The 12,171-nt window shown below is 42.2% G+C and overlaps 1 protein-coding gene and 1 long non-coding RNA gene across 5 annotated transcripts in view; both read right to left on the reverse strand.

The window, feature by feature from the left end:
- Positions 1–12,171, reverse strand: part of LOC132394743 (uncharacterized) — an 887,546-nt gene that overhangs the window by 474,934 nt on the left and 400,441 nt on the right. The gene's annotated exons all lie outside the window — the stretch shown is intronic.
- Positions 1–12,171, reverse strand: part of LOC132394739 (uncharacterized) — a 241,529-nt gene that overhangs the window by 150,285 nt on the left and 79,073 nt on the right. For all 4 annotated transcript variants that reach the window (XM_059971145.1, XM_059971148.1, XM_059971144.1 and 1 more), the window contains 2 exons: positions 7,163–7,279; positions 6,966–7,067 (listed from right to left, as the gene is read on the reverse strand). In XM_059971145.1, coding sequence (XP_059827128.1) covers positions 6,966–7,067; positions 7,163–7,279 — 219 coding nt within the window. The remainder of the gene's footprint in view (positions 1–6,965; positions 7,068–7,162; positions 7,280–12,171) is intronic.

Raw genomic sequence — 12,171 nt, forward strand, 5'->3', positions numbered from 1 at the left:
CCATCTTCTACTACTCTCTGGCTCTTCCACACAGTCAATGTCTAATCCAATGTGAATGTTGAGTGACTCAAACTTCCTGACCACTTTTCCATGCAGGACGTTATCACACCCGTATGGTGTGTTGCCTCCTGAGTGCAAGGGTCAGAGATGTCTTGGAGAAGCTGCAGGGCATTCTGAAAGGGGAGGGTGAGCACCCAGCTGTCGTGGTGCATGTAGGTACTAACGGTATAGGAAGAAAGCTGGATGAGGTCATACAAGCTGAATTTAGGGAGTTAGGAGATAAATTAAAGAGTAGGACCTCAAGGGTAATAATCTCAGGATCTAGCCAGATTTGGAATAGCAGGATAGCTAGAATGAATACGTGGCTTGAGCGGTGGTGCAGGAGGGAGGGTTTCAGATTCTTGGGGCATTGGAACCACTTCTGGGGGAGGTGGGACCACTACCATCCGAATGGTCTTCATCTGTGCCGGGCCAGGATCAATGTCCTTGTCATAAGGGGACAGGAGGCTGGACCCAAGTGCAGTACGCCGGCACTGAAGTACTAGGGGCAGGACGGGAACAACTAAACAAGAGACAAGAGACCATGGTGTGCATGAGGGATGTGATGTTCAAGGTGTTTCTGGGGTTCCGGGAGAGTCTTAGAGTTCAGGCAAGCAGGATCCCGGATTTCAGGCAAGGCAGGATTCCGGCCAGGCCACATAAATCCTGGGCAGGGCCCGGACCTCCCACGCAGGAATACGGGGGCCTGAGCAGGTCGCAGGGCACCTGGGTAGGTTGCGGGGCACAACCCGTCGGCAGCGAGGAATAGGTAGGGGCAGAGACCTCTGCCAGGCAACAGCAGTCCAGCCAGGCTTGCCCGATGAAGGCAAGGAATAGGAAGGGAACTAGATCTAGGGTGACCGCCAAATTTACTTGAAGAACTCATCTTTAACGAGGGGAACTCCAAGCCAGGGCAACCAGAGGAACAGGATAAGCAGGACAACCCCCAACTCCACTCAGTCCCAGAGCCCCCTATATACAACGCCTGCCGATGGGCAACAGGTGCGCCTCCTTGAGTCCAAACAAGCCACGAAGATTCACAGGTGTGACTATTTGGACTCAAGGGTGAAAGGAGGGACAGCTACACAGACCGGATCTAGACCCAGAATGCGGGCTCCGGACCGGACCATAACAGTCCTAGGGAGATTGTTTGCTAGTGCTGTTGGGGAGGTTTTAAACTAATATGGCAGGGGGATGGGAACCCACACAGAAAAGAAGAGGGAAGTGATGCAGAGACCAGAGCTAGAGTTAGTGAAGAAAAATGTAAGAGTAGAGTGAATAAAAGTAAAAAGTGAAAATCGCATAGGTCTCTAGATTCTAAAAGGACAATGAGTATAAGGGCACTTTATCTAAATGCCCGTAGTATTAGAAACAAGCTTAGTGACCTTGTGGCACAGATCAGTACTAAGGCATATGATTTAGTGGTCGTTACAGAAACCTGGTTGCAAGGTGGAGAATTTTTAGCCAGAGGGTGGTGAATCAATGGAATTTGTTGCCATGGGCGGCAGTGGAGGCCAAGTCATTGGGTGTATTTAAGGCAGAAATTGATAGGTATCTGAGTAGTCAGGGTATCAAAGGTTATGGTGAGAAGGTGGGGGAATGGGACCAAAGGGGAGATTGGATCAACTCATGATGAAATGGCAGAGCAGACTTGATGAGCCGAATGGCCGACTTCTGCTCCCATGTCTTATGGACTGGGAATTAAATATCCAAGGGTATCAGGTAATACAGAAAGATAGGCAGGAAGGCAAAGGAGGTGAAGTGGCACTCTTAATCAAGCATGGGGTCAGGGCAATTGTGAGAGACAATGTAAAATCTACAGAGCAATTTTGAGTCCATCTGGGTAGAGATTAAGAATAGTGAAGGGAAAAAAATCACTGGTGGTAGTTGTCTATAAGCCACCTAATAAAAATATTGCAGTGACAGAGGCGATTAACCAAGAAATAACTGAGACTTGTAACAATGGAATGGCAGTTGTCATGGGGGAGTTTAACTTCCACAAATATTGGGTGAATCAAGTTGGTCAAGGAAGTCTTGAGGAGGACTTCACAGAATGCATCTGCGATGGCTTTCTTGAGCAGCATGTTAGTGAGTAAGATTAACGATCTTGTAGTCAGGGATCCTCTTGGAAAGAGTGATCATATGAGGGAGGAGTAGGCTAATGTGGATTGGGAGCACAGGCTATTTGGTAGGACATTTGAGGAACAGCGGAATACTTTCAAAGAGATTTTTCACGTGCTCAACAAAAGTATGTTTTTAGTCAAAAGTGAGGACAGCAAGTGTGGGGAGATCCAGCCTTAGATAACTAAGGAAATAGAAGATAGTATAGAAGTAAAAGCTCACGTGTACAAAGTCGCAAAGAGTAGTGGGAGACTGGAGGATTGTGAAAAATTTAAAAAGCAACAAAGAACAATTAAACAAGAAATAAGGAAAGGGAAGATAGAGTATTAAAGTAAATTAGCACAAAATATAAAAACAGATAGCATAAATTTTTATAAATGTATAAAGCGAAAGAGGGTGGCTAAAGTCAACGTAGGTCCCTTGGAAGACGATAAGGGGAAATTGATATTGGGTGATAACGAAATGGCTGAGGCATTGAACGACTGTTTTGTGTCAGTCTTCACGGAGGAGAACATGTCTAATATGCCAAAGAATGATGTTATGGACATAATGGGAGGTGAGGACCTTGATAAAATCACTGTCACTAAAGAGGTAGTGATGAGAAAACTAGACGGCCTGAAGGTAGATCAGTCCCCTGGTCCTAATGGGATGCATCCCAGGGTGCTGAGGGAATTGGCAGAGGTTATAGTAGATGTGTTGGTAATCATTTACCAAAATTCTCTAGACTCTGGGCAGGACCCGGTGGATTGGAAGACAGCAAAGGCCACACTACTTTTAACCATATAACCATATAACAATCACAGCACGGAAACAGGCCATCTCGGCCCTCCTAGTCCGTGCCGAACTCTTAATCTCACCTAGTCCCACCTACCCGCACTCAGACCATAACCCTCCACTCCTTTCCTGTCCATATACCTATCCAATTTTACCTGAAATGACACAACTGAACTGGCCTCTACTACTTCTACAGGAAGCTCATTCCACACAGCTATCACTCTCTGAGTAAAGAAATACTCCCTCGTATTTCCCTTAAACTTCTGCCCCCTAACTCTCAAATCATGTCCTCTCGTTTGAATCTCCCCTACTCTCAATGGAAACAGCCTATCCATGTCAACTCTATCTATCCCTCTCAAAATTTTAAATACCTCGATCAAATCCCCCCCTCAACCTCCTACGCTCCAATGAATAGAGACCTAACTTGTTCAACCTTTCTCTGTAACTTAAGTGCTGAAACCCAGGTAACATCCTAGTAAATTGTCTCTGCACTCTCTCTAATTTATTGATATCTTTCCTATAATTCGGTGACCAGAACTGCACACAATATTCCAAATTTGGCCTTACCAATGCCTTGTACAATTTTAACATTACATCCCAACTTCTGTACTCAATGCTTTGATTTATAAAGGCCAGCGTTCCAAAAGCCTTCTTCACCACCCTATCTACATGAGAATCCACCTTCAGGGAACTATGCACTGTTATTCCTAGATCCCTCTGTTCCTCTGCATTCCTCAATGCCCTACCATTTACCCTGTATGTTCTATTTGGATTATTCCTGCCAAAATGTAGAACCTCACACTTCTCAGCATTAAAATCCATCTGCCAACGTTCAGCCCATTCTTCTAACCGGCATAAATCTCCCTGCAAGCTTTGAAAACCCACCTCATTATCCACAACACCTCCTACCTTAGTATCATCGGCATACTTACTAATCCAATTTACCACCCCATCATCCAGATTATTTATGTATATTACAAACAACATTGGGCCCAAAACAGATCCCTGAGGCACCCCGTTAGTCACTGGCCTCCATCCTGATAAACAATTATCCACCACTACTCTCTGGCATCTCCCATCTAGCCACTGTTGAATCCATTTTATTACTCCAGCATTAATACCTAATGACTGAACCTTCTTAACTAACCTTCCATGTGAAACTTTGTCAAAGGCTTTGCTGAAGTTCATATAGACTACATCCACTGCCTTACCCTCGTCAACATTCCTCATAACTTCTTCAAAAAATTCAATAAGGTTTGTCAAACATGACCTTCCACGCACAAATCCATGCTGGCTACTCCTAATCAGATCCTGTCTATCCAGATAATTATTAATACTATCTCTAAGAATACTTTCCATTAATTTACCCACCACTGATGTCAAACTGACAGGTCTATAATTGCTAGGCTTACTTCTAGAACCCTTTTTAAACAATGGAACCACATGAGCAATACGCCAATCCTCTGGCACAATCCCTGTTTCTAATGACATCTTAAAGATCTCCATCAGAGCTCCTGCTATTTCTACACAAACTTCCCTCAAGGTCCTGGGGAATATCCTGTCAGGACCCGGAGATTTATCCACTGTACTTCCACCTCTTTAATTGTCATAGGTTCCATAACTTCCTTACTTGTTTCCCCCACCTTACACAATTCAATATCCTTCTCCTTAGTGAATACCAAAGAGAAGAAATTGTTCAAAATCTCTCCCATCTCCCTCGGCTCCACACATAGCTGACCACTCTGATTCTCTAAGGGGCCAATTTTATCCCTCACTATCCTCTTGCTTTTAATATAACTGTAGAAACCTTTCGGATTTACTTTCACCTTATTTGCCAAACCAACCTCGTATCTTCTTTTAGCTTTTCCAATCTCTTTCTTAAGATTCCTTTTACATTCTTTATATTCCTTGAGCAATTCCTTTACTCCATGCTGCCTATATCTATTGTAGACATCCCTCTTTTTCCGAACCAAGTTTCTAATATCCCTTGAAAACCATGGTGCTTTCAAACCTTTAACCTTTCCTTTCAACCTAACAGGAACATAAAGATTCTGTACCCTCATAATTTCACCCTTAAATGACCTCCATTTCTCTATTACATCCTTCCCATAAAACAGGATAAAAAAGGATGGAGGCAAAAGACGGGCAACTATAGGACAGTTAGCTTAACATCTGTAGTCGGGAAAATGCTTGCAGCTGTCATTAAGGAAGAAATAGCAAAACATTTAGAAAGGAGTGGTTCCTTTAGACAGACAACAGCATGGACTCAGAAAGGGCAGGTCCTGTTTGACAAACTTACTGGAGTTCTTTAAGGACATAATGAGTACAGTGGATAGAGGGGAACAGGTGGATGTCGTATACTTGGATTTCCAGAAAGTGTTCAATAAGGTGCCGCACAAGAGACTTATAAATTAGATAGGGATGCATGGAGTCGGAGGAATTGCATTGGCATGGATAGAGAATTGGTTAACCAATAGAAGGCAGAGAGTTGATATAAATGGGTGTTTCTCTGGTTGGTAGTCAATGTTGAGTGGGGTGTCACAGGGGTCGGTGTTGGGCCCGCAGCTGTTTACCATTTACATTGATGATTTGGAAGAGGGGACTGAGTGTAGCATAACAAAATTTGCTGATGACTGAGTAGAAAATCAAATTGTACAGAGGATGTGGAGACTCTGCAGAGGGATATAGATAGGATAAGTGAGTGGGCCAAGGTCTGGCAGATGGAATACAACGTTGGTAAATGTAAGATCATCCACTTGCTAATACAAGGCCAATGCACCATATGGTTTCTTATGTCCCATTGTAACTCCTAATAACCTTCCAGACTACCCCCAACTTTTGTGTCATCAGCAAACTTACTAACCCATCCTTCTACTTCCTCATCCAGGTCATTTACAAAAGTCACAAAAAGGATGGGTCCCAAAACAGATCCCTGTGGAACATCACTTGTTATCGACCTCCAAGCAGAATACTAACCATCTACAACCACCTTTTGCCATCTGTGGGCTAGCCAATTCTGGAGCCACCAAGCAAGGTTCCCTTGGATCCCATGCCTCCTTACTGAATGAGCCTTGCATGGGGAACCTTATCAAATGCCTTGCTGAAATCCATATACAAATTAAATCCACATGATAGTATGAGTGCTCAATTCTCTAAGGATCAGCTTCTCCATATCATTCAACTACACAGTAATGCTAAAATTATCAGGATGTTTCAAAACATTGTGTCATCTTCATATCTGAAGGGCAATCAACATTTTTTAACTGTTCTGGCTCATTCAGAATGAAGATGATAAATGCTGCAGATGGCTGTAGAGGATTTTTTCAGTATATATTATGTGGAGGTTGCTGATTAATAAAGTCATCAAAAGGCTACAGGGAGAAGGCTGGAGATTAGGGCTGAGAGCGGTAATAAATCAGCCATGATCAAATGGTGCAGTAGATTCAATGGGTCAAATGGCTTAATTTGCTCCTATGTTTTATAGTCTCAGTTCAGAATGCTGGGTGTAGTTCAGGTCAACGCTCATGATTCAGATACTGGTTAATGTGTTCTGCAGTCAGAACTAGACTGATCTTACATTCAATGGTTATACAGTATGTTACTGGCAATCTGCTCTGCAATGCTGACAGGCCAGTCCTGGGCCAAGGCACAAAACTGGGACTTGATTCTAGATGTCATAAAGGTCATTACAGTATTTAAGTGCAGTTAGTAATTAAAAAACTAGAATACCATCAACTGGTGATGATGGATTTATATTTATTGCTTTATTATTATTGTGTTTTTTGTCTTACATGTTTTTGTTTTGTGCTGAATCGGATCCAGAGTAATAATTATTTTATTTTCTGATAACCCTTGTGTATGGGAAATGATGTAAAACAATCTTCAGTACAGTGTTGATAAAAACCCTTTAAAATGGGTTAAACAAGCAGTAAGGTCAAAGGCATAAAGCTATTATTGCATGGGCAATAAATACTGGCCTTGCCAGCAATATTCATAAAAAGTGAAATAATGAAATTAAAATAAAAACCTACCTGTATCCAAGATACAATATATCGAAGAGATCATTAAACATACACAGGACTTTGTTTTAATGACAATAAAAGCAATGGTAAGTCGTGTATGATATTTCTGAGCTGTAGATACAAAACAAATCAAACGGGTTCATTGGAATATCTGGAAATCTGAGTAAATGTGTTATCAAGAACAGGAAAAGAAATGCATGCATTACCTTTATATTTCTCTAAGGCAAAGAAGATGATGAAGGCAGTTCCAGCAAGAGACATTGATGTACTGACAAAGGCAATGACAGAAGTAATGAGGATGCATTTATGCAGAAATTGAAAACCTGAAACAGAGACCTGCAATTAAAGAAAATTCATTTCTAAGACATAGTGGTAAAATTCACATATAAGCAGAATAACGTCACAAACAAACATTATTTTTAAATCCTTCCTTTGTGTTTTGTAGTCATTCACAGGAACAAGCCACTAGACCAAATGCATTGCAGGCAGATACTTGAAATTGCCACACACAACTCCAGATCCAACAAGCAACTAGATAACAGACATCATTTCTTTAGGTGGAGGCATTTAAAATTATAAAAATTTTGATGGAGTTCAGTAAAGACTGGGAGTCAATAAAATATAATTTGTTGCATAGCACATGGAATGGATGAGGAAAAATATTTATTATAAACATAGAAACAGAAAACCTACAGTACAATACAGGCCCTTCGGCCCACAAAGTTGTGTCGAATATTTCCCTACCTTAGAAATTACTAGGCTTACCTATAGCCCTCTATTTTACTAAGCTCCGTATACCTATCTAAAAGTCTCTTAAAAGACCCTATCATATCCACCTCCACCACTGTTGCTGGCAGCCCATTCCATGCACTCACCACTCTCTGAGTAAAAAACTTAACCCTGACATCTCCTCTGCACCTACTCCCCAGCACCTTAAACCTGTGTCCTCTTGTAGCAACTATTTCAGCCCTGGGAAAGAGCCTCTGACTATCCACATGATCAATGCCTCTCATCAACTTATATACCTATCAGGTCACCTCTTATCCTCTGTCGTTCCAAGGAGAAAAGGCTGAGTTCACTCAACCTATTCTCATAAGTCATGCTCCCCAATCCAGGCAACATCCTTGTAAATCTCCTCAGCACCCTTTCTATGGCTTCAGCATTCTTCCTGTGGTGAGGTGACTGGAACTGAGCACAGTATTCCAAATGGGGTCTGACCATGGTCCTGCAACATTACCTCTTGGCTCCTAAATTCAATTCCACGACTGATGAAGGCCAATACACTGTACACCTTCTTAACCACAGAGTCAACACGCGCAGCGGCTTTGAGCGTCCTATGGACTCAGACCCCAAGATCCCTTTGATCCTCCACACTGCCAGGAGTCTAACCATCAATACTATATTCTGCCATCATATTTGAGCTACCAAAATAAACCACCTCACACTTATCTGGGTTGAACTCCATCTGCCACTTCTCAGCCCAGTTTTGCATCCTATCAATGTCCCACTGCAATCTCTGACAGTCCTCCACACTATCCGCAACACCTCCAATCTTTCTGTCAACAGCAAACCTACTAACCCATCCCTCCACTTCCTCATCCAGGTCATTTATAAAAATTACGAAGAGTAAGGGTCCCAGAACAGATCCCTGAGGCACTTCACTACTGACTGACCTCCATGCAGAATATGACCTGTCTACAACCACTCTTTGCCTTCTGTGGGCAAGCCAGTTCTGGATCCACAAAGCAATGTCCCCTTAAATCCCATGCCTCCTTACTTTCTCAGTAAGCCTTGTATGGGGTACCTTATCAAATGCCTTGCTGAAATCCATATTCATTACATCTATTGCTCTTCCTTCATCAACGTGTTTAGTCACATCCTCAAAAAATTCAATCAGGCCCTTAAGGCATGACCTGCCCTTTACAAAGCCATGCTGACTACTAATCATATTATACCTCTCCAAATGTTCATAAATTCTGTCTCTCATCAACTTACCAACCACTGAGGTAAGACTCACTGTTCTATAATTTCCTGGGCTAACTCTAGTCCCTTTCTTGAATAAAGGAAGAACATCTGCAACCCTCCAATCCTATGAAACCTTTCCTGTCCCCATTGATGATGCAAAGATCACTGCCAGAGGTTCAGCAATCTCCTCCCTCACCTCCCACAGTAGCCACAGTACATCTCACAGTACATCCCACAGTACATCTCATCTGGTCCTGGTGACTTATCCAACTTGATGCTTTCCAAAAGCTCCAACACATCCTCCTTCTTAATATCAACATGCTCAAGCTTTTTCAGTCTGCTACAAGTCATCATTACAATCACCAAGATCCTTTTCCATAGTGAATACTAAAGTATTCATTAAGTTCCTCTGCTATTTCCTCCGGTTCCACACATACTTTCCCACTGTCACACTTGATAGGTCCTATTCTTTCACCTCTTGCTCTTCACATACTTGTAGAATGCCTTGGGGTTTTTCCTAATCCTGCCTGCCAAGGCATTCTCATGGCCCCTTCTGGCTCTCCTAATTTCTTCTTTAAGCTCCATCTGTTAGCCTTATAATCTTCTAGATCTCTAACATTACCTAGCTCTCTGAACCTTCTTGATGAAGGCTTTCGGCCCGAAACTTCGACACTACCTACTCCCATAGATGCTGTCTGGCCTGCTGAGTTCTGCCAGCATTTTGTGTTTTTATTTATTTCCAGCATCTGCAGATTCACTCGTATTGTCTCTGAACCTTTCGTAAGCTTTTCTTTTCTTCGTGACTAGATTTATTACAGCCTTTGTACACCACAATTCCTGTACCCTACCATAACTTCCCTGTCTCATTGGAACATACCTATGCAGAAATCCACACAAATATCCCTTGAAAATTTGCCATACTTCTTCCATACTTTTCCCTGAGAACATCTGTTTCCAATTTAAGCTTCCAATTTCCTGCCTGATAGCCTCATAATTCCCCTTACTCCAATTAAACACTTTTCCAACTTGTCTGTTCCTATCCCTCTCCAATGCTATTGTAAAGGTGATAGAGTTATGACCTCTATCTCTAAAAGCTGTTCCACTGAGAGATTTGACACCTGACCAGGTTCATTTCCCAATACCAAATCAAGTACCACCTCTCCCCTTGTAGGCTTATCTACATATTGTGTCAAGAAACCTTCCTGAACACACCTAACAAACTCCATCCCATCTAAACCCCTTGCTCTAGCAAGATGCCAATAGATATTTGAGAAATTAAAATCTCCCATCATGACAACTTTATTATTATTACAACTTTCCAAGATCTGTTTCCCTCTCTGCTCCCTGTTACTATTGGGCCGCCTATAAAAAAAAACACCCTGTAAAGTTATTGACCCCTTCCTGTTCCTAACCTCCACCCACAGCGACTATGTGGACAATCCCACCATGGTGCCCACCTTTTCTGCAGCCGTGACATTATCTCTGATCACAGTGCCATGCCCCCACCTCTTTTCCCTCCCTCCTTTCTGAAACATCTAAAACCCAACACTTGGATAACCATTCCTGTCCCTGATCCATCTAAGTCTCTGTAATGCCCACCACATCATATCTCCAAGTACTGATCCATGCTCTAAGCTCATCCACTTTGTTCACAACACTCCTTGAGTCAAAATAGACACATCTCAAACATTTGGTCTGAGTGCGTCCCTACTCTATCACCTGCCTGTCCTCCCTCTCACACTGTCTACAAGCTTTCTGTATTTGTGAGCCAACCTCTTATTCCCCAGTCTCTTCAGTTCAGTTCCCATGCCCCAACTATTCTAGTTTAAACTCTCCCCAGTAGCCTGAGCAAACCTCCCCGCCAGGATATTGGTTCCCCTGGTATTCAAGATGTAGCACAGTCATAGGACTTGCAGCCCAATGAGTCCATATTGCCCAAATACACCGCAATGGCCAATTAACCTTCTAACAAATATGTCTTTGGAATGTTGGAGGAAACCCAAGCGGTCACAGGGTGAACATACAAATTTCTTAGAGACAGAGGTAGAATTGAACACGGGTTCCTGGCATTAAAATAGTGTTACACTAATCCTATTCAAGAAGCAGAGGCAATAGCATATTTAAGGGAAGATTAAGTCAACATTCACATAGACAACCAGACAATAGGATTTAGTTAGGTTTCTCTAGCAAAATACTAGCATACACATATTGGGCCAAATTTCCTCTTACAGCACTTTAATTGCTAATGTTTAAATGAAGCAATCAAAACTTAATGGTACAGTGGTGCTAGAAAGTTAGTGAACTGTGTAGAATTTTCAACGTTTCTGCATAAATATGACCTAAAATGTGATCAGATATTCACTTAAGTCCTAAAAAAAAGTTAGGGAGCCCAATTAAATAACACAAAAAAATTTACTTGGCTTGTTTATGTATGGAGAAAATTGATTCTGTATTACATATACTTGTTGGGAAAAGTATGTGAACCTTTGCTTTCAGTAACTGGTGTGACCCCCTTGTACAGCAATAATTTCCATCAATCATTTCCAGTAATTATTGATAAGTCCTGTGCATTGAATTGAAGGAATTTTAGGCCATTCCTCCTTATAAAACTGCTTCATCTCTGGGATGTTGGTGGGCTTCCTTGCATGAACTGCTTGCTTCATGTCCAGAGTAGGTACAGAGGTTGCAGATGTTGTTTCCTTATTCAAGTAAGGGAGGAGAGATAGCCCAGGAAATTATAGACCAGTGAATTTTACTTCAGTGGTTGGTATATTGATGGAGAAGATCCTGAGAGGGAGGATTTATGAGCCTTTGGAAAGGTATAATATGATTGGGAATAGTCAGCATGGATTTGTCAAAGGCAGGTCATGCCTTATGAGCCTGATTCAATTTTTTGAGGATTGACTAAACGTATTGATGAAATTAACCATATAACCATATAACAATCACAGCATGGAAACAGGCCATCTCGGCCCTCCTAGTCCGTGCCGAACTCTCACCTAGTCCCACCTACCCGCACTCAGCCCATAACCCTCCACTCCTTTCCTGTCCATATACCTATCCAATTTTACCTTAAATGACACAACTGAACTGGCCTCTACTACTTCTACAGGAAGCTCATTCCACACAGCTATCACTCTCTGAGTAAAGACAGTAGAGCAGTAGATGTAGTGTATATGATTTTAGCAAGGCATTTGAGGTACCCCATACAAGGCTTATTGAGAAAGTATGAAGGCATGGGATCCAAGGG

Source organism: Hypanus sabinus, chromosome 5, assembly GCF_030144855.1.
Source record: "Hypanus sabinus isolate sHypSab1 chromosome 5, sHypSab1.hap1, whole genome shotgun sequence".
Lineage (NCBI taxonomy): Eukaryota > Metazoa > Chordata > Chondrichthyes > Myliobatiformes > Dasyatidae > Hypanus > Hypanus sabinus.